General features: G+C 43.2%; 1 protein-coding gene across 1 annotated transcript in view; it reads right to left on the bottom strand.

The window, feature by feature from the left end:
* The window catches only part of WDR90 (WD repeat domain 90), a 54,448-nt gene that overhangs the window by 13,063 nt on the left and 13,478 nt on the right, over positions 1–27,907 (bottom strand). Inside the window, 28 exon segments of the mRNA XM_043979721.1 lie at positions 332–509; positions 1,420–1,446; positions 1,448–1,543; positions 2,164–2,213; positions 2,216–2,340; positions 5,549–5,683; positions 7,822–7,852; positions 7,855–7,942; positions 7,945–7,974; positions 8,218–8,301; positions 8,303–8,419; positions 8,831–8,926; positions 8,928–8,990; positions 12,253–12,374; positions 14,264–14,366; positions 16,433–16,530; positions 17,497–17,658; positions 18,077–18,094; positions 18,097–18,207; positions 18,875–18,915; positions 19,225–19,355; positions 20,631–20,759; positions 23,214–23,375; positions 23,991–24,121; positions 24,687–24,817; positions 25,684–25,823; positions 26,188–26,423; positions 27,168–27,284. Coding sequence (XP_043835656.1) covers positions 332–509; positions 1,420–1,446; positions 1,448–1,543; positions 2,164–2,213; positions 2,216–2,340; positions 5,549–5,683; positions 7,822–7,852; positions 7,855–7,942; positions 7,945–7,974; positions 8,218–8,301; positions 8,303–8,419; positions 8,831–8,926; positions 8,928–8,990; positions 12,253–12,374; positions 14,264–14,366; positions 16,433–16,530; positions 17,497–17,658; positions 18,077–18,094; positions 18,097–18,207; positions 18,875–18,915; positions 19,225–19,355; positions 20,631–20,759; positions 23,214–23,375; positions 23,991–24,121; positions 24,687–24,817; positions 25,684–25,823; positions 26,188–26,423; positions 27,168–27,284 — 2,952 coding nt within the window.

The following is a 27,907-nucleotide window of genomic DNA, read 5'->3' as shown; positions in this document are numbered from 1 at the left end:
ATCCCTATCACAACCACAAGAAGACCACGAGGGGAAAAGCTCCACTTGGCTCTGGCAAGACTGGGGGCTCCTTCTAACGTTTGTTTTGTTTGTTTTGAGTGGAGGCAATTGGGGTATAGTGACTTGCCCAGGGGTCACATAGCTAGTACATGTTAAGTGTCTGAGGCCGGATTTGAACTCAGGTATTCCTGACTCCAGGGCCGGTGCTCTATCCACTGCACCACCTAGCTGCCCCTGGGGGCTCTTCTAAGCTTGCTGCCACCTGGGGAGGAAGGAAGTCCCAAGGAAGCCAGTTCCTGATGCCCAGAGAAAACAGAGAATTAACCCTTACCATCCACAGAGAAGGAGATGGCAGTCAGTGCTACCGGGTGAGGGTGCATCTTCAGCTCCATCTCTGTCCGGGAAATGCTGAATACACGGATTGTGCCATCACTGTAGCCTGCCACCACTTGCTGGTGGTCAGTTCTGCTGCTCCTGGATGATGGACTCCAAGCCAGACACAAGCAACTCTAAGAGAAAGAAACAGCTATAGTCAGGCTATCCCCAGCTATCGCTTCCCTCGCTATGCAAACTCTGCTTCTATTAATGCAGTCTAAGCTGCCAGAGAGAGTAAGCCCTTCTGACTACCATGGCACACTGGCTTCACCCCACATCTACAAAGAAGGGAGGGGTAATTTGCCAAACATTAAGACTCTCTGGTCTCTTTTCCAAATATCCTACTTTCTAGCCATGTCCTCTCTCCATTCTGACCCTGTATAGATAATCTTTCAGAAATATATACTCAGGGCAGCTAGGTGGCACAGTGGATAGAGCACTGGCCCTGGAGTCAGGAGTACCTGAGTTCAAATCCAGCCTCAGACACTTAACACTTACTAGCTGTGTGACCCTGGGCAAGTCACTTAACCCCAATTGCCTCACTTAAAAAAATTAAAAAAAAAGAAATATATACTCATAGGGGCAGCTAGGTGGCGCAGTGGATAGAGCACCGGCCCTGGATTCAGGAGGACCTGAGTTCAAATCCAGCCTCAGACACTTGACACTTACTAGCTGTGTGACCCTGGGCAAGTCACTTAACCCCAATTGCCTCAACAACAACAACAAAAGCATATACCCTGTTAAATTTCATCTTGTTAGTTTTCCAACCCACTACTGCTCCCCACTATTCCCAATTTAGGAATCCATCTCCGTTGCTCCCCAAGAGTAGAGAGATGTAGGGCCTCAGCTCACCCTGTCCCTTCAAAGGACAAGTGTGGGGCACAGAAAGATTTGGCAAGCACAATCCATCCCAGGGCTAGAGCACATGCCCAATTTAGGGCTCTAGTTCCCCATGATGAGAGATAGACCCTAGTAACCACTGAGTCCCCAGCCCCAAGGAGAAGTGTGACTGCACACATCACTTAGCTCCTGTCCCATGAGTACCTGATTTAGCACCTGGAACTGTACCATCCAGCTTCCTGCTGTCAAGGGACCAGACCCGAACACTGCCATCATCACCACAAGTGGCACCATGGGACTCAGTAGGGCTGAAGGTCACTTCATTCACCTGCAAGAACAGGAGGGGAGATGTTAGCATGGCTGTGTGGGGCACTTTTCTGCTTTCCCACACCAGAGAGAAATTCAGCTACTACAACAGACAACTAGGTTATTCCCTGCTGCCTCCCGCTCCCCCCTCTCCACCTCCTTTACGGTTGTGAGGCCAGTCAGTCAACTGCACCGATAACACTATATTAGTAATCAATGTTAATAATACCATCTTAATAGTGATATTAGGGACGAGATCAAAATAGAAGATATTCTTTGATGATGAATGAGATCATATTTTTAAAGCATCTGAGGTGCCTCAAAGAGATTATGGTATACAAGTGAATGCCCAGTCTGGCAACCTTCCTTTGGAAAGTTTCCCCCTGCAGTTCCCAAAATGATATGAAATCACAATCTTCTAAGTTTCATGTCCCTCACATTTGAACAAGACATGATCAGAGACCAGAAGCCCCAGTAAAGAAAAAATCTGTATGTAATAAGACTGGAGGAGAAGACCACTCATACATTCTTGGCTGACGTCATTAGCAATACATTCATTTCTCTGCTGAGTTGACACACTGAACCTAGTCAGAGCTCTCACTTCTCCAGAGTACCAGTTAAAGTCTAATTATGCTTTTCGACTCTTTACCTTGTTTTGTGGCCACTGATGAGGCGGATGTTGGTCCTCTCGCCCAGTTGATGTACCACAGTGTGCCTGCAGTTGTGCCCACAATGCCCATCTCCATGCTATCATCAAAGCTGGCTCTGACCAGAGCCCCATCCAGAGTCATCTCTTGCTCCATAAAGACTGAGCTGGACCTAAGGAAAAATACGGAGTCTGGAAATTTGAAGGTTAGTAGGAAAAAAAAGGAAATTGGGCAGAATGGAAAAATGGAATCAAGTGTCTGAAGGGACTAAAGGATATTATATAGGTTATGTCTAATACAGAAGTCTGATCAGTCAATGTCTCAAATTCCAGGTCCCTCCCAACACACCTGTCTGACACACTTCCCCTCTATGATTCTACACTTGTCCAAACTAGATTAGTTATTGGCTCCCTCTCCCAACTCATACATCTTCCACATCCCCATTTGTGCCTTTGTTCCTTGTCTCTTCTATGCCAAAAACATTGTCCCTTCCTGTCTCTGCTTATCAGCATGCTAGTTCTCTCGTTTGTCAGGAGCTTGCCATGCTGCAGTGCCCAAAGGACATTCAGCTGTGCAGAGAGAGAAACAGTTACTCAATACTCCAGACTTCATAGGCCTAGAGCAAAGTCAGCATGTACCATACATAGGTGATATCTGGTCACTTTGTAGGTTGAGAGGCTGGCCTGGGAGTGGAAGAACAGTAGAGAGCATTTTGGTTCTAGGGCGCCTGGAAAGAGGAAAAGAATTACCAAGGGTTTGGAGAAGTTGGCAGTAGCCCAGGAGCGGTCAAGGAAGCGTGCAGAGAAGAAGAGACTGAAGAGGCGATTCAGGTCAGTGACTAAAGGACAGGGGCTCTTAATATTTTTTTGTGTCATGGACTCCTCTGGCAGCCTGGTGAAGCCTATGGACCCACCCCCCCTGAATCACATGCACAAAATACCGAGGATTACAAAAGAATTATATTGAAGTGTAATTATTGAGGTATTAAAACAAGTTCACAGACGCTGCATTAGGAACCCTTGCTACAGAGGGAGAGTAAGTAAGTCTAGCTAATGCATGAAGGAGTTAGAGTTAGGTGGTGTGTACCAGAACAAGAAACAGCCCATAAAGCCCCAGCTGTGCTCTGAGCCACACCTTAGAGAGAGGCCATGTGCAGGTGGGAGGTCAAGAGCTGGGATGTGTCCCAGGACTTCCCACCCCAATGAAGGCCCAAAGGGTGGTGATCAAGAAGCTGTAAAATCAGTTGGTGGTGCACCAGGCCTGCAATCAGGAAGACCCGAGTTCAGATATGACCTCAGACACTTCCCAGCTGTGTGACCCTGCACAAGTCACCTAACCTGTTTGCCTCAGTTTCCTCAACTGTAAAATGCAGCACTGTAAATAGCACCTAATCTCACAGTGTTGTCCTAAGGATCAAATGAAAAAATATTTGTAAAGGGCTCAACACAGCACCTGGCACATAGTGAGAGTTATATAAATGTCAGCTCTCATTATGATTATTTCATGCAATAGATCTTAATCATGGTGTAATAAGACTCCCTCTTCTCCTTTGAGAAGCGATTTGCCCAGGGCCAGGGAGAGGTAGGTCATAGGAGCTCGGATTCCCATGATGGTGGGAAGACACTTTCAAGAGGTCAGCTTGCTTTCTCGACCCACCTCTCCTCCATGAAATTTTCCCTGATAACCACCTGGCTAGAAGCAATCTCCTCCTTTGCCCCATCTTTGGGTGCTCTAGCATCTTCCTTCTTTTGATGCATTTATAATATTCTAATTGTATCTTTCCTAGATACCTAATCACCTCTCTACTAAAGAGGAAGCTTCTCTAGAGCAGGCGCCATGTTTTATTTATCTTTCTGTCTCCCAGCATCCAGCATAGCTATATTAAAGGCAGTAGATGCTGACAGAATGTCTGGGAATGAACGACTCACTCATCATGGTAAAACGGGATTGTTTTGAAATGAGCTGATCGTCAGAAAGCATGCCACAAAAGGGAGTTGAGCCTCTAAACCAACTGAAAGGAATTCTCTACCAAAGAATGGAGCATAATGCAGAGAAGAGGGCTAAGTCAGCCCCCTCAGCCAGCTAACCAGGCTTTGGGGATCGCCCTGGCCGCCGCCACTCTCTGTACATGGATTTGGAGGATTTCTAGGAAGTGGCATTTTGGAGACACTGTGGAAAGGAGTTGTCTTTCAATCTAAGAGTGAGAGTCTCCCTCCAGGACGTTCTAGTGAGAAGGCTGTCCTGAAGCCTCTTTTAATTCCTAGAGCTCCAGCTAGACGTGTACGTGTCGTACCTGTTCTTCTCTGCGTATAGAATGTAGGCTCCTGGAGGCAAGGACGGCCTCTGCTTTGTCTCTGTATCCCCAGCACAGTGCCCACCACACGGTAAACACTTCGATAAATGCTCGGAGATTGAGGCGCTCTTCAGAAAGTAGAAATCAGGAGGCTCAGAAGCCCCCACATCACCACTCATGTCCTTAACCTGAATCCTATCACTGTAGCCCAACGAACTGCCTGGTCCCCACTCCCAACCATCTCTCTCTACTTGCCAGATGCAATCGATTCAGCCAGAGGCTAGGCATGGTGGGAAGATGGGAAGAGAGCTTAGTCCAGACCCCATCGCTAGGTAGCTGAAGAAGATAGAACTACACAGCTCCAACAGCACATTGTTTGCATCCCATTTTCCCCAAAGCCCCTCAAACAAATGTCATTTTCTTTTTGTCATCTTTGCCAACCTGGAGAGGTTGTGAAATGGAAAAAAGAGTTGCTTTAATTTGCATTTCTCTCATTATTAGTGATTTGAAGCATTTTTTCACCAATTCAAATTTATAGGAATAAGGATTTCCCAAGAGATAAATGATCAAAGGAGAAGGAATAGGTAGTTTTCAAAGCAAAAGAAAAGAAAGCTATGAAATAAGGTATCCCTGGGGCAGCTAGGTGGCGCAGTGGATAAAGCACTGACCCTGGATTCAGGAGGAACTCAGTTCAAATCCAGCCTCAGACACTTGACACTTACTAGCTGCCCCTCCCCCAAAAAAATAAAAGGAAAAAGAAAGAAGGTATCTCTGAACTTGGCTCTGATGATCTCTAAGTCCCTTCCAGCTCTACAATGTTGGTTCTGTGAGTCAGAAACAGAAGCAGAGAATCACTCAGAGAGGAGACATGGTTTAATGGCCCTCCTCTACCCTAGGAGCCAAAGTGACAGGACAGTGTTTGGGTCATGCCCACATACTGGGACGGCCTGACAACTGACTTCAAACAGACTCCTGTCCTCAGGAAGGAGCAGCTGGTAATGAGTATCTAGTGCTTAGTAGAGCTCCTGGCACACAGTGCTTAATAAATGCTGGTTAACTGAATGAATGTGCAGGATACCTGCCTCACCTTGCCCCGGAGCCCTTTCAGCCTCAGCTCCTGCACTGCTCCCACTGCCACAGGCGGATCCGCTTAGTGTTGCTACCACTGATCAGACGGTTTCCAGAACATAGAAGCACACCTACAACACCAGGAAAAAAGTTACTTCCTCAATTGGGGTCTTGAACTGCCAGAGAACCACAGAATAGTATAGTTTAAAAAGGACCTCAGGGGGGGGCAGCTAGATGGCAAAGTGGATAGAGCACCAGCCCTGGATTCAGAAGTACCTGAGTTCAAATCCAGCCTCAGACACTTGACACTTACTAGCTGTGTAACCCTGGGCAAGTCACTTAACCCTCATTGTCCTGCAAAAACCAGAACAAAAACCAAAAACAAACAAAAAAAAGGACCTCAGGATAGAGACTGGGAGAGCTGTGGAGGACAGTAGAATTCATACTATCGGGGCAGCTAGGTGGCACAGTGGATAGAGCACAGGCCCTAAAGTCAGGAGGATCTGAGTTCAAATCAGACCTCAGACACTTGACACTTACTAGCTGTGTGACCCTGGGCAAGTCACTTAACCCCAATTGCCTCATCCAAAAAAAAGAAAAAAAAAGATACTATCACACACTATATTGTTGGTGGAGCCATGAATTGCCACGATCATTTTTGGAAAGCAATTTGGAATTATTCAAATAAAGTGATTGAAACATCCATACCCTTTGAACCAAAGATTCCATTACTGGAGCCTATACCCCAAGAATGCCACTGATAAGATAAAATGTCCCCATGTACTTCAAAACACGTATAGCAGCATTTTTTGTGATGGCAAAGAATTACAAACAAAGTAGCTGCCCATCAGTTGGGGAACGGCTAAAAGAACTGTGGTTCACGCATGTAATGGAATATTATTGTGATGTAAGGAATGGTGTGTGTGGTGAATACAAAAAAGCAGGGTGAAGTTTGGCAGAGCCAAGAAAATAACATACACAGTAACTACAACAATGTAAATGGAAAAAAGCAAAACACGCCAAAAAATATCCAGAGCAAATGGAACAAAATTATAAAAGATCAAAATGGAACTTGAATGAAGAGCTAGGAGAAGACACCCCCGACCTACCTCCTCATGGACCTGGGAGGTCCACAGGTGTTATACGTCGCACATGTTTTGGGCTCTTTAAAAAATACTATTTGTCATATGGGATAGCTCTCTGGGAGTAGGAGGGAAAGGCTACTAGCGATAACCATGATGATGTAAGAAACAGAAGATATCAATCAAAAACTTTTTTTTTTAAATAGACAGTATCAGAGTGTTTTGTCCTGGTTTTCACATTTTCCCCACAACTTTTAGCCTATTTTCATTTTGTCTATGTATCTGTAGGCCCTTAGCACAGGGCTTTGCATGGAATAGGTTGACTAATAAATGCTTGTTTAATTGAATTGAATGTGAGAGCTAGAAGGGAGGTTACTTTCTGGTAGGATAATAATCCAAAAGCTCAAAGCCTCAAGCAAACTCAGGTAAGTCACGAATCTGGATCTCTTTAGCTTATCCAGGCTACCACCACTCTGACCATCATCTGCTCTCAGACTGTGATGGAGGGCAGTGAAGGCCCCAATGAGACCCCCTCAGCCATTATCCCGGGAGGCAGCTCCCATGGAGATGCAGCCTAGAAATTGTACCCACCCAGAAAAGAAAAGAAATTTCTGTCACACACAAGTCCTGGCAGTCAAATGGCTCAGCATCAGAAACAGGGTGTGATTCTATCAATGGAAATGACACTGAAGAACAGGCATTCACCATCATCTTTACCATCATCCCCTATGGGTCATGGAACCTTCCCATTGTACTTATAGCCGTGAGCTCCCTGAGAAGCAGGAACTGTCTTACTTTCGATTTGTATCTACAAGGTTAGCAATTGCACTACCAGAGCCAATGCTTGGCACACCGGTAGCACTTAATAAATGTTTCATTCATTCATTCATTCACTCAGAAAAATCAGATGGAAAATGAAAGAAGGTCCGGGGCAGCTAGGTGGCACAGTGGATAGAGCACCGGCCCTGGAGTCAGGAGTACCTGAGTTCAAATCTGACCTCAGACACTTAACACTTACTAGCTGTATGACCTGGGCAAGGTCACTTAACCCCAATTGCCTCACTAAAAAGAAAAAAACAAGGAAATAGTGAAAATGAAAGAAGGTCCACTCAGAAGTGGACTGGACAGAGGGGGAGCTTTTCTTGCTCCATGTGAATAATAACTCAACCTAAGCAGGGGCTGCGCATCAGCATCTACTCACCAATCTCACCCATCATCAGCCTCCCAGGTCATAAAGCACGGTTGGTGCCTATGTCCCAGACACAGATCTGTCCAGTGTTGGTGCCACTTGTAGAGTAAGGAATGATGCTGTAGCAAATTGATGTAAGTTCTAAGACGGTCCTATTTCCTCAGGGACAGGAACCTGTGGGACCTGACCCAAAGAGAGAAATGTCAACTGATGTGATGGGATTCTGATGAGGTTTTCATTGTGGCATTTTATCAGAGAGATTATCAGAAACAATGCGGGCATTCATGACAATCCAGGAGAAAGCAAGGGCAAACACACTCGCCATAACCACTCAAGCCACCTGGCAGCCTCTGTATACCAGGTGATTATCCTAAGCAAGCAATCCCTGACTCATCAGAAAAGAAGCGGGTAAAAGACCCTAAGATACCTGGAGGTTGATGTCAGCTCCCCATTGCTCATGAGCCAGAAGGTGATAGCTCCCTGGCCCACACAAGCAAGCTCCATTAGCACTGAAGGGGTTAAATGCCACTTCATGAACTGGCTCCATGAATCGGGTGGAGGACATCAGTTCGTAGGTGAAGGCATTCCAGAGGGCAATGGTGCGGTCGCTTGTAATCCCCTAGAAGTCACAGACATATGTTAGAACTCAGTAAAGTCCCCAGTGTATAAACTCTTTGAGGGCAGACAACATTTTTTGGTTTGTCTTGTAAACCTAGCACCTAACCACAATGGCATAGACTGCACATAGTAAGCATTTAATAAGCGCTTGTTGAATCGGACTGGATTTGCTAGAAGTCTCCTAGTTTACCAGAGATGGACTTTTACAATCAGACTGTTTGGAAAAATTGCAGGTACGGCCCCCATAAACAATACATTTTTCTTCTCAGTCCACCCCTACACCCAAAAGACAATAAATGAATGAAATAAAATTTTTTTTTGGTCCTTTCTAAGGCCATAACTTCATATTCGTCTTGGTCCAAACGATGAAGACAAGAAGCAGGGTTGAACTCTGGATCCTATTGCTACTCACCCAGAGTGATGAAAAGTCGATCATTATGTGAATGGCCATGGCTTGCACCTCAGTCTCAGGATGAAACAGAACCTTGCGGCAAGTCCCCTCTGGCACAGTCCCAGATTCGGATCTGACAACGAGAATTCTTATCCCCCCAGCCTGAGGCAGAGGCAAGAACCTGGAAGAGACAAAAATCAACTCATTACAGGAGCAATCCAATAGACCAACACCTTCTTTGTCCCAGTAAGTTACAGACTTTGAAAGAGAGGTCAGGCCACAAATACACATACTGCTTAGAATTCACACTAGTATACATGTCTATGGGAATATAGGAAAAACAGAAAGGAATTTTTAACCCACAGTTAATGTATAAATAGATAATGGCACCTCAACTCCATTTTTTTCTGTTAACAGGAAGACACAGTCTAAAACCAGTGTCTGCCAAAAAAAAAAAAAATTGCTATTAAGTGGTGAAATTCACTGAGTTGAGATTTACCTCATCTTTTCTCTGGTAATAGTACCAATACAAGCAAAATAAATGTGGAGGACAGGAAAGAAAAAGGGATAATACCACTTACATAAATAAAGGTGGAAGATATATAATGAAAAAAGGAAAGTATATAGTTTATTGATCTGAGAGAATTAGCCCTAATTCTAACCCTATCCTTCCATGGTGTCCAATCAATTTCCCTAAAGTAGGGAGAGAAATGGGCCTCTTATGGGAAGCAGAAGTTGCATGTAGTCGGAACCCTAAGTCATAACTTCCGGCAGGTTTGTTTGTGGAAACTGGGTCTCTCAGGCTGGGCATGGGCAAAGACATCTTTTGCAAGAAGGGAGTCAATACTCAATCAAAAAACCAACAAATATTTATTAAGGTCTTGCTATGTGCCAAGCACTATACTAAATGCTGGGGCCACAAGTAAAAAGAGTGCAACCGGGGCAGCTAGGTGGCACAGTGGATAAAGCACAAGTCCTAGAGTCAGGAGGGCCTGAGTTCAAATCTGGCCTCAGACACTTGACACTTACTAGCTGTGTGGCCCTGGGCAAGTCACTTAACCCCACTTGCCTCACCCAAAAAAAAAAAAAAGAGTCACAACCATTCCTTCTTGAAATGAGTTTACGTTTTCACAAAGGAGATAATAAACACATATGAAGATAAATGCAAGTATATAAAATATGAATGTGTGAATGCACAGACACAGAAAACAAGGTACTGGCTAAGGGAGGACACAGGAAAGGCTTTATTCGGTAGATGGCGTCTGAGCTGCTTCTTGAAGAAAGAAAAGGACTCAGAGGTAAGGAGGGAGGACATTCCAGGTCACAACTGAAGAACAGAAAGAAGGCCAGTTTGGCCGAGTTGAAGAGCCCAAGGAGGGGAGCAACAAGACAGAGTGGGCCAGGTTGTGAAGGGCTCTAAAAGCTCCTGCAGGAGTTTATATTTATATCCAGGAGGCAATTAAGAAGGCACTGGAGTTGGCTGATTAGGGAAGTGACAGGTCAGCTCTGCACTTAAGGAAAATTACTTTGGCAACAACATATAGGAGGGGACCGAAGCAGGGAGAGACTTGAGGCAGGAAGGACCAATGAGAAGGTGTTGTAATCCAGGCAACAGGCGACAAGGGCCTGAACTAAGGTGGCCACTATGTGAGTGGAGAGAAGGGACTGAATGTAAGAGATATTGGGGGGCAGCTAGGTGGTGGCAGTGGATAAAGCACCAGCCCTGGATTCAGGAGGACCTGAGTTCAAACCCAGCCTCAGACACTTGATACTTACTAGCTGTGTGACTCTGGGGCAAGTCACTTAACCCTCAATGTCCGCCAAAAAAAAAAAAAAAAAAAGGGAGAGAGAGAGAGAGAGAGAGAGAGAGATGTTGGCAGCTGATCTGATAGGTGAAGGGTGAAATGGGGCAAAGGAGAATGAGGCATCCTGGATAACACACCTGGGATAACAAAGCCGAGACACTGCACAGTGGTACCTTTGACAGAAATAGGGAAGTTTAGAAGGAAAGATAAATTGTTTTAGACATATTGAATGAAGGTATCCATTTTGAAGTGGTAAAGCAGGTTACTAATGCCGTGGGACTGAAAGTTCAGATGAGAGATAGGGGCTAAACACACAGGAGATAAGAGCCACCATAGAGATAACAAGAACAGCAACATTTATGTAGCTCTTGAAGGTTTTCAAAGCACTTTACAAATATTATTATCTCATTCTATCCTCACAACTCTGAGAGGGAGGTGCTATTATTATTCCCCATCTTACAGATGAGGAAACTGACTCAGGCTTAGTGACTTGCCTAGAGTCACACAACTAGTAAGTGTCTAAGGCTGTATCTGAACTTGGAGTTTCCTGACGCTACTCCACTTTGGTGCCTGTTAGTTATATAAATTCCTCAAGAATATAGATTATTTCATCTGTTTGTTCTTGTATGCCCAGTGCTTAGCATAAAGTAGGAACTTTTTTTTTTCTGTGGGGCAATGAGGGTTAAGTGACTTGCCCACAGTCACACAGCTAGTATAGGTGTCAAGTGTGCCTGAGGCTGGGATTTTAAACTCAGGTCCTCCTGAATCCAGGGGCCGGTGCTTTATCCACTGCGCCACCCAGCTGCCCCCATATAGTAGGTATTTAATAAATATTTGTAGATTGATAAGAGTACACATCAAAACCCCAAATCCAAACCCAGCTGAGATTATCTTACTTCTAAAATAATCCGATATATGTGCCTGTGTTGGTATCTACAATCCTTGCCAAGGCTGTCATTCATGCCCAATGAATGGAAGCAGCTTGAAGCAGAGACTGTGTCACTTTAAAACTTTTGAATTCCCTAGTGAATTTAATACGTCTAAGTCTGTTAAATTCACAAGCCTGACTTGGCCCTTGTTCCCATCTAATTATCTAAAAATGAGGATAGTTCACATTTATTAATCACTTTATCATTCACAAAACATATTTCCCACAACCATGCTGTGATGTGGGCAGTGAAAACAGTTATCCCTATTTACAGATGAGGAGACTGAAGATCAGAGAGGTTTAGATAACTTGTCTACAGTCCACATGGCTAGTAAGTGAGAGGGCTGGGAACCAGTGCTCTTTCCTATGACACAGTGACCCTCAAGCTAGGCCCAGCCCTCTTCCATCTGGTCAGCCATCCTGCTTCCTCAGGAGAGAGCTGGGCTACCAGTGTTATCCTCCTTCCCATTTGTCATTATTTCTAGACTTTCTGATGATAGAGAAGGAGCAATCGTGTCCTGAGCCTTCTCCAGAGGCAGTGTGGCAACTGGTAGGTGAAGAATCTAGACTTAGATGGGAACAGGAGCCAAGCCTTCCCTGGGTAGTCACCCTGGCTCATAGTCAATCAGGCAAGACTAGTATTTGGCTCTGAGGAGTCCAGGTGACGTTGTTTCATTAAAGACAATCTGTAAACTCTCAGACATAGGTACCCGGGCATCGTGCCTGACAGCTAAAGTTGAAATTTCCTCGGGGTGGCCCAGCCAGTGCTGCTGGGAGCCTGAATGTAGGTCTTCTACGACAATCACACATCCACAGGTATAGGCGAAAAAGCCTGTACAGAGGGACAGAAAAACAGGAAAACCATTACTGATGAGCACAGTGACTAAGTTCAGAGGAAATGGCTCCCTCTTTACCTTAAACTGAATTTGAAAAGATTTCCTAAAGGCACATAAAGCTCAATCTTGTCAAATCCACAGTATCCTCCAGCAATTATAAAAGGTTATCAAATAAAGATACTTATGTAGCCCTTTAAAGTTTGTGAGGCTTGGGGGCTAGATGGCTAAGTGGGTAAAGCACCAGCCCTGGATTCAGGAAAACCTGAGTTCAAATTCAGCCTCAGCCACTTGACACTTACTAGCTGTGTGACCTTGGGCAAGTCACTTAACCCTCATTGCCCTGCAAATGAATGAATTAATGAACGAATAAATAAATAAACAAATAAATGAATGAATGAAGTTTGTGAAGCTCTTTACTTATTTCATTTCAACTTCCTAAGCAAGATGAGCTTGGCCCTATTAACCCCTTCACTATTCTCCCCCATTTTACAGATGAGGAAATTGGACAGTAATCAACTTGGCCTTCAAGACTCACCAAGTGAGTGTCTGGAGTGGAATTTGAATCCAGGTCTTTCTGACTCCAAGTCTGGCACTTTACTCATTATACCCGCCCTGCCTCTGACATAGTCACTTCCTCAAAAATCTGGGGTACACTTTTTTCCGCAATGGCTAACAGGAGAGTTCTTTACAAATAAGGGACAGAGGAGATCACAGAAGATAAAATAGATGACTTCAATTACATGGAATTGAAAAGCTTTTTCATTAACCAAATCAATGCCACTAGGATAAGAAGAAAGCTGTTGATTATGGGAATATCTTTACCCTCAAATATCTATCTCTGACAAGGGTCTCATAGACAAGATATAAAATAAGTAAGACAAATATAAATGACCAGTACTATTCTCCGATGGTCAGTCGTCAAAAATATATAAACAAACAATTCTCAAATGAAGAATTACAAATTATGAGCAACCCTGTGAAAGATTGCTTCAAATCATTAATAAGAGAAATACAAATCAAACAACTCTGAGGTTTAATTTCACACCCAGAAAATTGGCACAAATGAGACAAGTCAATGTTGGAGGCACTGTGGAGAAAGAAGTACAGCTCCTCTAAACAGTGTGTATACTGTTAGCAGAGGTGTGAATTGGTCCATCCACGTATAAAGCAATGTGGAATTACGTCAAAGAAATGACCAATTGGGGAATGACTGAGTAAAATGAAATATGGGAGTGTATGAAATATTGTTGTGTCATTAGAAATGATGACTATGAATAGAATTCAGAGAAATATGCCAAGATTTATATGAACTGATGAAGACTAAGCAGACCCCAATGGCTAAAACCACATAAACGGAAAAAGCCCCAAACCCTGAACGGAATGCTACATAATTTTAATGGCCAAGTCTGGTCTCTGGGGAGAATTAAAAAAAGAAAAGAAAAAAAAGAACCTTCTTCCCTTTGGAAAGGTGGGGACCTAGGGGCATGGGATATCTAATATACATGCTGTTGGTATACTGGTTAATATGTTGGTAGCTTTACTGGGCTGCTTTTTTCTCTTCTTTTTTATTCTTCATTACAAGGTGAAAAGGGAAGAATATATACAGAAATGAAGATGATAGAAAAAATATCAATAAAATGTTTTTAGAATACAGTGTACTGAACAGGAAATATCAGGGCCATGCATTTACATTAGTTTCAAAAAACTTTGACATATTTAAGTAACAAAAAATCCCATGCCGTGACAATACGAGATACATTGGGAAAGCTGCTTCCAATTAGCACCACACTGAGTTCAGGAAAGAGTCCCAGATTAGACTTCTGATATCTTTCCCTTACTTCCACTTTCCTACACCAGCCCCATTTTTTCCCAGGCTAGTTCTTACCTGTATCTGGTCTCCAGACCATGTTTCCCCTTCCATTTCCATTATAACCCACAACAGCTTTCAGCTTCAAACGCTCACAGTTGTTTTTTGGGAAGGAAATTTTCTGAAAGAAAACAAATATCACACTTATAAGACACAGTGTATATAAGACCTACTGTATTTCAGACAAATACAAGTACACACACACCTCTTGTTAACATACACAAAACTCATGTACAATTCAACAAATATTGATTAAGCTGTATTATCTGGGCTTTGTGCTATGTACTAGGAAGGTGCAAAGATGAAGCTAAGACACAATTCCTGCTCCCAACAAGTTTACAGTTTATAAGGGTAGGTAAGTGGCCCCCAATGCATTTCTTTTCATTTTGGGAGGGTTTGGAGGAGTCCTACACACCTCCATTCTTCCCCTTCTCCTGCCACCCCCATCTCCTTTCCCTCTTTCTGGTCTTATGAATATATTTATATGGACAGAATTAAGAAGAAAAAAATAAATTGCTTTCCCCCCGACCTTTCACTTCCCCCATCTTGTCTCCCCTATTGCATTAGTTAAAACCTGTGCCTACCCCTCCTTTATTCACCCCAGCCCCCAGAACATTTGTATATTTTTTGTTTGAGGTTTGTGCTGCAGTAACAGACATAGTATTTAATTGTACATACAGATGTTTGCTGCATATGTTCACTGCAAATTTTATTTAATCTGGGTTTTTTGTTTGTTATGGGGAAGTTATTTGGGGGGGGTTATTTTATTTTATTTTTGTTTTTAAATATTTAAAAAATCAGCTGTAAAGTATAAAGGTAGGTAAGATAGGTACATTGATCATAATTAATACAAACCAGAAAAAAAGGCAAGTAGAAGATTCAAAGAAAGAGAGCAACTACTTCTAACTGTAGAGAACAAGACCTCAGAGATGTGTTAACAGAGTTAGGCCATATAGGAAAGGAAGTAATTTAACAAAGGGTGGGAATCATGCCTTATATGTCTTTGTATACCCCTTTGCACCTAGTACAGTATATTTCATAATATAAGCATAATTTATGTTTGCTAGATGGATTAAAAGGTAGAATTGGGGTCGGGAAGAGTCCATTGTAATTGTAGGATATGGTAAAATAAAGGCCCAGGGCAAAAGCAAGCATGACAAGATCAAGAAGCAACTAGGGGGCAGCTAGGTGGCGCAGTGGATAAAGCACCCGCCCTGGATTCAGGAGTACCTGAGTTCAAATCCAGCCTCAGACACTTGACACTTACTAGCTGTGTGACCCTGGGCAAGTCACTTAACCCCCATTGCCCTGCAAAAAAAACAACAAAAAACAACAACAAACAAACAAAAAAAAGAAGCAACTAGGAGCATTCCTCTCGTATAGAATGGAGGAACAACAGGTGTGGAATCACTGTCTATGCTGTCCAGCATGGCTGATGCATCCAACAGTTTTGCTTAACTGTTTTTGTTCATCCATTACAAGGGAGGGTTCTATTGGGATGGGGGGATGGGGATTGTATATCAGGAAATAACTTAAAAAAAAAAGACATTTATAAAACTTTTTTCAAGGCTAATAGACAGTAAGTAGTCCAGTTTGGCTAGAGTATGAAGGTTTACGAAGGGGATTCAAGTACAATAATGTTGGGAAGGTAGTTGGAAACAGATGGTGAAAGATCTTGAAGGAAAGACCAAAGAGCACAGACTTGACCCAGTATGCTAAGGGAAATCCTTGAAAGTTTTTGAGCAAAGAGCAATACAACTAACCTTGTTCAATCAAAGGGAATGGCTGGGTATGAAGGCTGAATTGGAGAAGAGAAAGAACTAAAGACCAGAACACCATATAGGAGCCTATGACAGTAGGCTAGTAAGAGATGATAAAGACATTACCTAAAGAAGTGGTGGAAGTGGGAAGGAAGTGAAAGAATCAAGAGATATTACAGAAGTAGAATTAAAAGGACTTGGAGATAGAATAGATGTGGAGTTGAGGAAAATGGAAACACAGCTGACCTGAATCACACAAGATGATATGGTTTAATAAGAAGCAAATTAGGTCAGGAATCAGGAAATTCAGTTCAATTAATAACTTAGTGTGTGACCCTAGATATCACTCAACTCCTTTGGGCCTCTATCCCTTCATTTGGATTCTTTCCACCCCCCCCCCATCACCTGCCCCCCAAGCTATTCTTACCTTGGGAAGGGTAGATGCTTTGAATCGAGCAATAAAATGTTTGTAGGAATCGGGGCGAACATTCTGGGGTTCCACGATCCGGCCATTGCCAGTATCTGCTAAAGGACAAAAAGCAGCTACAGGATCAAAGTTTGGCCATCCCCTTTCAATCACCTTCTATCTCCCCCAGACGAAAACAACATTTAACTGGAAAGTTTCTTTTTCGCCCTTCACATAGGAAATCTGAAAGTTAGTACTAAGTAAGGAAGCATAAAATCATCATCAGTGATACTGGAGTGATATACACCAGAGGAATCAAATGCAAATAGAATCAAACTCAAACTGGATCATAGTCAATAGACTTAGAAAACTACCAATTAACATTTTCCTATGTTGTATTGTATTCTTATTTATTTTGTTAAACATTTCCCAATGACATTTTCATTTCCTTTTTTTTTTTTTTTTGGGTTAGGCAATTGGGGTTAATTGACTTGCCCAGGGTCACACAGCCATAAGTGTTAAGTGTCTGAGGCTGGATTTGAACTCAGGTACTCCTGACTCCAGGGCCGGTGCTCTATCCACTGCGCCATCTAGCTGCCCCTCCCAATGACATTTTAATCTGATTTCAGAGGCACTTGAGAGTTTTGCAGGGAAAAGTTTGACACCTTCAATCTATATGTACAACAATGTGGTCAAAAGGAAAACAAGAGAAGTAAAAGACCAGGATAATAGTGATAACTCACTATTCTATAGCAGTTTTTGATTGATAAGGATTATTTTCCCATTTTAAAGGTAAGAAAACAAGCTCAGAGAGTCCGTACTTGCCTACAGTCACATAGCTAGTAAGTGATAGACCTCAAACTTGAACCCAGGTCTTCTGACTCCAAATCCAGTGCTCTTTCTACTACACCATGATGTGACAGATAATTCAGACACTAATTAGATAATAAATCCCAATTAGTTCACTGAAAGATAACTACTGTGAGGCACAACAGTGATTCAGAGTCATTCTATCACTTCCCCCAAAATACAAAAAAGCAAGAAAGAAGGTCCCCTACAGACTAGAAGGAGGATGCTAAACTTACCTAAGTATGAACACCACTGACCTAATTTGGTCTTCCCAGGGTCACTTGCATTGCCATCTACTTTCTTCTCAACATGGACAGATGGGTCAGGGGCTTTCTGAGTCACCTTCGCGATACTGGTCTTTAAACAGGTTCCTTCATCATCAGACTCTGAAAATACATCTATAAAAGAAGAGGTCAGATAAAAGTGGAAGGAGGTTTTTTATACACACACACACATACACACACACACACACACACACACACACACACACACACACACACACACAGAGCTAACTATAGGAGAGTCACGGATGGTCTAGGACAGGTTTGGAAATCACCACCACCCACCACATTCACCACAAATATTTGAAAACAGAGGGAAGTTGGATGCAATACAACCAGATCACAATCTGGTTTCTGGGGTTTTTAAAAAAAAATATTTTCTATAGCATTTGTCAGAGTCCTAGGAACATAATCATTCACTTGCTTTTTTAAATATATTTGAAGAAGGATGAGCAAGGTAGATCCCATTGGATGAATTCATCTTTAAGTGGAAACCATCAGCCTTCCCCTCCCTAAAGGACCCCAGACATTCTACCATGATTTTTCCCTGGGGCATGGAGCTGATATCCAGATGAGGTGGGGAGGCCAGAGACGGCACAGGTATCAACTGTCGAGGTATTCCATTGGTTCCAGAGGTTGCATCTCCAATCTTCTCAATATTTGGTCCTGGGAAGAGAAAGGACCATACATACATTTCTCAGGGGATGTCAAAGGCACTAATAGTACAACCCACTCTACTCTCCTTGACAATATGTTCCCTCCCTAACAATTGTGGAAATGAACATTTCTTTTTATAGTTTTTCTTGTAATATATAGCTGAATTGAGAAAAGGCAAAGTTCAGTCTATTTAGTTCTACAGCTGGGGAGCCAAGACTAACAAAGGACTGGTCTGGTTTGTACCATATGAACATGCCCTTCTCTGTGTGGGCATCTCACTAAGACACAGAAGAGTTACCAAACTCCAGAGATTTACCATCTCAAAGTTTTTCCCAGCATCAATAAGGAACTAGCATCTAACAGTAGGATTGCATAAAGGATAAAGAGTTGTCCTTGAAATCAGGAAGAACTGAGTCCAGACCTACTTGACATATACTGGTTATGTGACTCTGGGCAAGTCACTTCACTCTGTGCCTCAGTTTCTTCATCCATAAAATTAAGGGATAAGGAGTTGATAATCTATAAGGACCCTTCCAGTTCTATAGCTTTTATCCTATGATCTCAGGCCAAAGGAACAAATTCCACTGACCAATATGTATATCCTTCTCTTCTTTCAATGAGGTCTAGAAAAAAGAAACCTGTAAGCCTTACCACTAGGGAAAGGGGAACAACTCACCAATATCAGGAGATAGAGGAGATTCTGTAGACCAATGGACACTGAAAACATAATGAAAGAAAGGATGTTATAAAGTAATTTTATAGCCAGGAAGGACAAGAAAGCAGAAATGGAAAAAAAAAGTTTTTCCTCCATAAATAAGACTAGATAGGAGGCAGCTAGGTGGCGCAGTGGATAAAGCACCGGCCCTGGATTCAGGAGGACCTGAGTTCAAATCCGGCCTCAGACACATGACACTTACTAGCTGTGTGACCCTGGGCAAGTCACTTAACCCCCATTGCCACGCCAAAAAATTTTTTAAAAAGAAAGAAATAATAAATAAGACTAGATAAAGAGCACAGCTATCTTACCTGCCTTTAGATGCCTTCTCAGCAGTAGCGAGGAAGTCCCAGATAAAGATGGCATCCCCAACACTGATGATGTGCTGCTGGTCAGGAGTAAAAGCTACCCCCTGTACTGGCTCAGAATGGCCAATAAATACCTGGGAGACAGAACAAATCTCACACATGCAAACACTCCAGAGATGAAGAGGGCTAATCACTATATAGCCTAGATTCTAGTCCCAATTTAGTCATGCTGTGACCTTGGGCAGATTATTTCTCTTTCTGGGTTTCAAGTGTTCCATCTGTAAAAGGCAGAAAACCTCTTGTGCCTTTTCTCTAGAGCTCATGGCAAGCGAAAAAAGTGCTGTGGGCTCCCAGACATGGCAGCTCATGCTGTCAGTACTTGACCAAGCCAAATTGATAAAATAACAGTTGTTCTAATAAAAGGCTTCATAAAAATAGCTGGAGCCGGCAGGAAGATCACGAGTAAGAGGTTATCATCTCTTTATTACCCCTCTTTTCACTTTATCACAATACCCTGTTAAACTTATTGGGGGGGGGGGCAGGGCAATGGGGGTTAAGTGACTTGCCTAGGGTCACACAGCTAATAAGTGTCAAGTGTCTGAGGCCGGATTTGAACTCAGGTCCTCCTGAATTCAGAACCAGTGCTTTATCCACTGTGCCACCTAGCTGCCCATCCCTGTTAAAGTTTTTAAAATGTACAAGAGGGCTAGGTGGCGCAGTGGATAAAGCACCGGCCCTGGATTCAGAAGGACCTGAGTTCAAATCTGGCCTCAGACACTTGACTAGCTGTGTGACCCTGGGCAAGTCACTTAACCCCCATTGACCTGCCAAAAAAAAACAAACTAAAAAAAAGCATAGGAATAAAATGTACAAGGAGAGGGCAACTAGGTGGTGCAGTGGATAGGGCACCAGCCCTGGATTCAGGAGGATCTGACACTTGACTAGCTGTGTGACCCTGGGCAAGTCACTTATCCCTCACTGCCCCACCAAAAAAAAAAAAAAAAAGAATGAGCCTAGAAAGTATAAGGTACTTCAACTAGGATCCTAGCTGCATGTAAGGAGGTGCAGCCAGTTTGACTTCTTGACAATTCTCTGATTCACATAAACAAGCATATTTGTAAATGTGCTTGAGACAAAGCCCCACAAGAGGTCCAGTACAAGGGCTCTGCCTAACACCCAGCCACTCCAGACAACAGATTCGCATAGAAATAAGTTGTGGGGTCCAGGTGGGAATCACCATCCTGGATGGGGGATCAGGAAGTCTAGAGGCTGAGGAAGAAGGGGAGGCTCTAAGATCAAAAATGTTAAGATTCCCGTAATTCTTTGCACATTCTTGCCTCTTGCCTGGAAGTGGTCTGGTGAAAAAGATGAGGACTATTGCTTTCTCTCATGCCCCTCACCTAGCATACCTGGAAGCTGGTGTTGAATTTCATCTGGAAGTCCCACACTTTGATGGCCCGGTCACCAGTTGTTAAAAGGAATCGACCATCTTCACTCAAAGCCAATGCAGAGCAGGCTACTTGGTGAACATTAGATAACTAGAATGAGAAAAATATTTAGAGAACAGATGGGAGAGAACTAGAAAGGGAAAGAAATAAGAACATAAGGCCCCATTTTTTTTTTTCAGGACAATGAGGGTTAAGTGACTTGCCCAGGGTCACACAGCTAGTGTCAAGTGTCTGAGGCTGATTTGAACTCAGGTACTCCTGAGTCCAAGACCAGTGCTTTATCCACTATACCACCTAGCTGCCCAGGCCCCATTTTCGAAGAAAACAATTTACTCAATCAATATTTAAAGCACCTACAGTCCTAGGCACTGTGCTAAAACAGTCCTTGCCCTCAAGGAGCTCACAATCTAATGGGGGGGAGGGGCAGCAGGGAACAACAAACAACTCTATACAAACAAGTTATATCCAGGATACATAAGAAATAATTAAGAGGGAAGGCACTAATTGGGGTTGGGGAAGGCTTCCTGTAGAAGGCAGGATTTTAATTGAGACTTAAAGGAAGCCAGTGAGGTCAGTCGGCAAAGCTAAAGAAAGAGAGCACCCCAGGCATGGGGGACAGCCAGAGAAAATGTCCAGACCTGAGAGATGGAGTGTCAGGAGAAAAGGCTGCAGAGAGAAGAGGCCTGAGGCCGGCAGACCCATCAGCAGCTACTCCAACGATCCAGGGGTGAGCTGATGAGGGTCTGCACCCGGTGATGGCCGTGTGAGAGGAGAGAAGGGGCCTTATTTCAGGGATGCTGCAAAAGTGAAATCGACAAGCCTTGGCAAGAGATTGGGATGGGGGGAGTTGCAGGGATGAGAGATGGTGAGAAATCCAGGATGACTCCTAGGTTATGAGCCTAGAGGACTGGGAGGATGTTGTAACAGGGCCGGTGCTCCATCCACTGCGCCATCTAGCTGCCCCTAACACATTAATAGTTGAGTGCCTGAGGCAACACAATTTTTAAAGCAGTAAGCGACTGATTTTCAAGATATTTGAGGGAAAGGAAGATTTTTTTTTTAATGGAAAAAAACACATGTGGAATCAGTACAAAAAAAAGTAACTGAGTAGACATCAGTAAATACCAACCCATGTCCTTTCATTATCACTATAAAATCTTTATAGGAATGGCTGAGTAAATGTATTAAGGGTATCTGATGAAAATAGGAAAAGAGAATAAACATGTCTTTGCAAATGATGCTCTGAAGCAAAACCCATGTCCTACAACTGCCTAAAAATGTAGGCTACAATTAAGATGTGAAGAGAATATATATTGCTCTACTTATAGTTTGCTAATGACCAAAGTAGCATTGACTCAGGAGGATAAAATGAAGCTTTAGAAATTCTTCTCTGACAAGTTGTGTGCCACAAATATGTCAAGAACATATAAAATTCCAGATAACTTTGTTCAAACATACTTGACTATCACATCAAGCACAGAACCAAATAGGGAGACATATGCTGGCTAAAGGTATTTGCTACCATAATGGATAATCTCCTGCATAGAGTGCAAATGAAGATACAGTGACTATATATAGTAAGGTTCTCTGATTGCAGATAACGTTATGTTGATTGCTTCAAGCCCCCAGAACTTCACAGCATGTTGGATGGGCCATATTTTCATAAATGAGAGGAATAAGTGGAAAAAGATCATATCAAAAGGAAATAAGCAGAACAAGTAGAGCCATTCACAAGATGACAAAAGGAAAACACCAAAGGATTTCAGAACTCTGACCAATGCAGTAAGTAAGCATGCCTCGAAGGACTAATAGTGAAGTGTGCCTCCTGCTTCCTGCCACAGAAGTGGAATATACATGTAAAATGAAAAGATACCTTGGTCGAAGTGTTGCTTGTTTTCTTTGACTATGCTTGTTATAAGAAAGGGTTTCTATGTTATAAGGAAGGGTTTCTAGTCCCTGACAAGGTGTCAGCAATGTAGGGGGGAAAAGGAACATCAATAATTTTTTTTTTTTTACGAAAGAAAGAATATTCACACAGATGAGATCACAGAGCATGTAAGTATCATTCATTGATCCTAAAATGGAATTTAAGAGGGTATATCTCTTCTTTAAAAGAAAAGCAGTGGGGCAGCTAGATGGCGCAGTGGTTAAAGCACAGGCCCTGAATTCAGGAGTACCTGAGTTCAAATCCGGCCTCAGACACTTGACACTTACTAGCTGTGTGACCCTGGGCAAGTCACTTAACCCCCAATGCCTGCAAAAAAACAAAAAAACAAAAAAAAAGAAAAGCAGATCTTTTTTTCCTCTTTGTTATAAGGGAAGCTCATTTCAGGGGTGAGTGGGTGGGAGTTATATTCAGAAATGAATGTGATATAAAAACAAAAGGCATCAATAAAATTAAGATAAATAACAAAAATGAAATAAAAGGTGATTTTTTATTCTTTTGGGGAACCTATCTCCCACTAGGCATGCACAAGTATGCTCACAGTAACTAAGTTTTCAGGGTATTTTTTAGAATAAAAAGAAGTACAAGATAATTCTCACCTGTCGGGTCAAGCAACCAGTTTTGACATCAAGTACCAGGACTTTGTTGGATGAAGTAGATACTAGCAGATGGCCACTAGACACAGGGGCAAAACAAATGTCCAATGCAGAGTCTAGGTTGGTGCTCTCCAAGTCCAGGACGCTGATATCAATCCGAAGTAGCTTAGATACAAAAAATGATACCACCAATTGTACAAAGTAGCCTGAATAACAACAAAGCCCCAGGACCTGTCCCCACCCCCCAAGTAATTGGAAAGGAAAAGGAATAAACTTCCATTTCTTTGGAAAGTATCTTTCTCATTCATATCAGGAGGACAGGAGCGCTATAGACACTATTTCCTTTGCAACATACAACACAGACATTCATAAAAGAAACACTCATAGGTAAGATCATTATGGCCTCTCATACACCTTTTTTTCCTTCACTGCAGCTTTGGAAATAACTACCTGGACCTGGTGGTACAAGCAGTTCAAGAATAGGCATCCAAGTCGACACCATTTACTTTTTTTTTTTTTTTTTGCAGGGCAATGAGGGTTAAGTGACTTGCCCAGGGTCACACAGCTAATGTCACGTGTCTGAGGCTAGATTTGAACTCAGGTCCTCCTGAATCCAGGCCCGGCGCTTTATCCACTGCGCCACCTAGCTACCCAACCATTTACTATTAAAGTTCAACCATCCCACCATTCAGAAGCAAAGGAGGCATGTGCAGATTTCTCTCTCAGCTATGAGAAATTCTGCTCTTCATACCAACCCAAGAGTTTCCCATTCCCAGTCACCTCATCTAGGGAAGAAGCATCCATAATGGTCACTGTGTATTTGGAGGGGCCCACAAAGGCCAGGAGGCTGCTATCACCATTGACAGCCAGAATATTGGTGCCCAACTCAGCATCTTGGCAGACCACATTACCTACCCACAAAAAACAAAAAGCAGCTGTGTGAGGGCATTTGTGTCCGAGTCCTTAGAGCCTGCCTTTTCTCCAGTGCTAAGATACCTGACCGTGAAGAAGTATTAATTCTCTACCTGGCCATTTACCCACCTTGTCAATAGCATTTGCAAGATGAACCCTGGAGCTGCCCAGTTCTAATCCCTCCCCCCAGAGCCAGAAAGCCTTCCTTCTCTGAGGGAGTATCCCCAGGCATATGTACAAGTAGCAGTCAAACACAATGCCAATGACTTTTAACACTACTAAAATCAGGTTTCGGCAGTTTGGGTTAGGGTGAAGAGATAAATTAAACTAGAGCCCAGGTGATAGGCTGCCTATAAAGGTTTATTTTACTGGGGATGAACAGAGAAGGTCAAACATAAAGGTGATGGGTCTAGCAAAAAGTTTCATATGGGCAACAAAGACCAAATTAGCAGGTCCTGGCAGGAAACCCTAGATGATCATAGACAGAAGTCTACAGAGGTAACCTGGACCACTGGGAAAAACTGAGTTTGGGAAGGAAGGAGTGACACAGGGGGTAAGCCTTACTCAGCACCCTGAGGACGTAGTACTTTTGAGTGGAACAGTTATAGAGAGCCAGGGTGCCCTGGGAACAGGAACTGTACATGAAGTTGCCATCTGGTGACACCGCTAAGCCTGTGATTGCTCCTCGATGGCGCCTGCACAAGATACAAAACAAGGCCCCTGACTTAGGCCACAGGAAGTCTGGTGAGGTACAGCCACTAATCAATATAGCACTGACCCACCCATTTACTTGTGTGTACCAAGTGCCAAGAACCCTCGCCAGGACCCACCCGCAGCAACTGAGAGAGAGGCTTCAACTGTACTTTATCAGGGTGTTCTCAGTGAGAATGGGCTCCCAGTGGACCACTGACCCACCTTTAGGGCTCCTAAAAATGGTAGCCAGCATCAGAGCTTGAAGAAGGGCAATGTGAAGTCCCCCAAAAGTTCCCCTCCCTTTCAAGGAGGATGATGATAGTCTAAGATGCTTCCTTTGTAAGCAGAACAAGGAACTTCTAAGGAGATTTTATAAAAACACACACACACACACACACACACACACTCTCTCTCTCTCTCTCTCTCTCTCTCTCTCTCTTTCTCTCTCACTTCCACTATAGGTAGAGAGATATAACCCATAGGAAGAAGAAGTGGGTATGAGGGTGGGGTAGAATCCAGGACTTAGTTTAATAGCTAGAACATTTATTGGGTTGTACCCTCATATAACTCCAATACCTTCTACTAAAAAAAGGACATCTAGATTTCTTGCTACCTAGCTTGGAGAAAGGAAAGGGATCCCATCCCTGGCCAGATTCTACAGAAAAATGGCCCTGCACACCTGATCTTAAGCTTCTCTAAAAAATAACATGGGCACCTGTTCAGAAGACCCAAGCCCAAAGTAAATTTTTCCATCAGCAGTCTAGAGCCCAATAAGTCTGGCATTCTGAGTTATGAGGCAATGCCACTAAGACATCCATCACCTGTGACATTTGTACTACAAGAGCTCTAATCTATTTAGGCCACATACTTGTATTCCACCAGGAGATCAGAGACAACCAAGCTGAAGGATCTCACTACCCCGTTGCTGAAGCCACAGACAAAAGCCTGCTGCGTGGGGTGAAAGGTTATGGCGCAGGGGGTCTCTTCAGTAGTGGTGAAATCATAGAGCTGGAGATAGGAAAGGCCCAAGGCAGGATAATTACAAAAGGCATATAAACCCTGTAACAACCAATATCCTAGTACCACATCCCAAGCCTTCTATCACACATCAGAGACCCAGGTCCACATTAAAGAAGGGGAAAAGATGTAAAGAATAAATATTTTTTCCTCGAACAACTACAACCTCTACTAGAAAGAACTGAGACTCCTAACAAAACTGAAGTATGTCCTTTGCTAAATAAACCAAGTCAATTAAACTTTCCATGTCAGATGCCATCTACATTGTCCAGAACAAGTCACAATAAAGATTGTAGGCTTTGTTTTCTTCACATAAAGTATTCCCATTTTAGTACAGGCTAGAAACTTTCTCTACCTGCTGCATAGTCACCAAGTCCCATATTCGTATGGTGTTGTCCTGAGAGACAGTGGCCAGTTGTTTCCCCTGCCCTTCTACAGCAAACGCCAGGATCAAATCAGCATGGGAACGCACGAGTGTGTTATAGCCTCGGGATTTGATGTCCAAGAAACCCAGGTTCCCGGTGGAGGTGGTGGACAGGACTCGAAGCCCATCTGGACTAATGCAGACCGAACTGACTGCTCCCTCATGTTCTGGGAGGGGGCAACATGAAGAACAGACATGAAAACACATGGAACCTTTCCTGTTTCTACTGACTAGGAAACTGGTGTCTGAATCTGACTGATATCAGATTATGCAATTTCACAACAAAGGATCGGATCTGTGAAGTTCTTCTGCTACTGCCATATTCAATTTTGCTTGACTTTCTCAATCCTCAGTGTGATGTGATGAAAAAGGACAATGCAGGGGGCAGCTAGGTGGTGCAGTGGATAGAGCACCAGCCCTGGATTCAGGAGGACCTGAGTTCAAATCTGGCCTCACTTGACACTTGACACTTAATAGCTATGTGACCCTGGGCAAGTCACAACCTTCACTGCCCCCCCCCAAAAAAAAAAGGGTTACTGGAGTAGAAAATGGGTGAGGGAGAGTCTGGGCAAGGCCACAGACTAGCTATGTGATCTCAAAAAAGTCACTTGACCTCTGAGCATCAACTCTTTTCTCTATAAGACAAGGACAGTAAATCTTCGTCATCGTCCATCAGATAAATAATAAAAATAGCCCTTCCCAACATTATATAAACTCCATTTCATTTGATCTTCACCGTCAAATATTATCTCAGTTTTACAGATGAGGGAACTAAGATGAATAAAGATGAAGTGATTTCAAGGGAACCCAACTAGAAAACAGCAAGATTCAAACCTAACTCCAGGAGTCTCTTAATGAGAGGTCGTCCCTCTCAGCTAAGTGGGGATGTGTGATTAAGAGAATGCACTCACCTGCCTCCAAAAAAACAGATGAAAAGTCCAGTGGCCAGAGCCGCAGGTAGCCATCCTCAGAGCCCATGGCACAGAAGGTGGAAGAAATACTGATGCTGTTGATGGCAATCCCTGGGCCTGAAAGTGAAAATCTGTCTGTATTAGTCACCATACACGACCATGAAGCACTATGTCACATGTACCTTTCACAATCAAGGTTGAAAATAAGAGAAAAACATGAATTAAATTGTTCAGCCTTCTTCTCTCTCGTCTTTGTGAGAGAAACTCCTACTGTCAGAAACTAAAGACGCTACCTCAGAGTCATCCAGTTCAACCCCTTTATTTTATAGATGAGGAAAACAGAACCCAGAGTCACATAGTTAGTAGGTGGCAATCCAGATCTGAACCTAGATCCCTTGATTCCATGTTCAGTCTATTTCATAAGAGTTGGTGACACGTGGCATTTCCTATTGTAGAGGTGACTGGGGTCCCTACAACTAGGAGAAAATGATTCTGGAAAAATCTTGCATTGCTCCCTCTCCAATTTCTACATGACAGGGATTATACCAGGAACTGTAGTGGTGGGAATGACTTCCCAGCACACCTGGATCCTGCCCCAGCTTTCTCACAGCCCCATCGATATTTACAGCTATTTGCCAGTTTTACCCATCACACCAGGACACCAGGCTCCACCTGGCTAAAAGAACAGCACAGAAGGGTAATCAAGGGAAACAGGCAGTTCATGACCCAAGGCCCCTTAT

Source organism: Dromiciops gliroides, chromosome 1 (genome assembly GCF_019393635.1).
Source record: "Dromiciops gliroides isolate mDroGli1 chromosome 1, mDroGli1.pri, whole genome shotgun sequence".
NCBI classification, from domain to species: domain Eukaryota; kingdom Metazoa; phylum Chordata; class Mammalia; order Microbiotheria; family Microbiotheriidae; genus Dromiciops; species Dromiciops gliroides.
The sequence above is the reverse complement of the archived record's forward strand: the minus strand, read 5'-3'. Positions and strand labels throughout refer to the sequence as shown.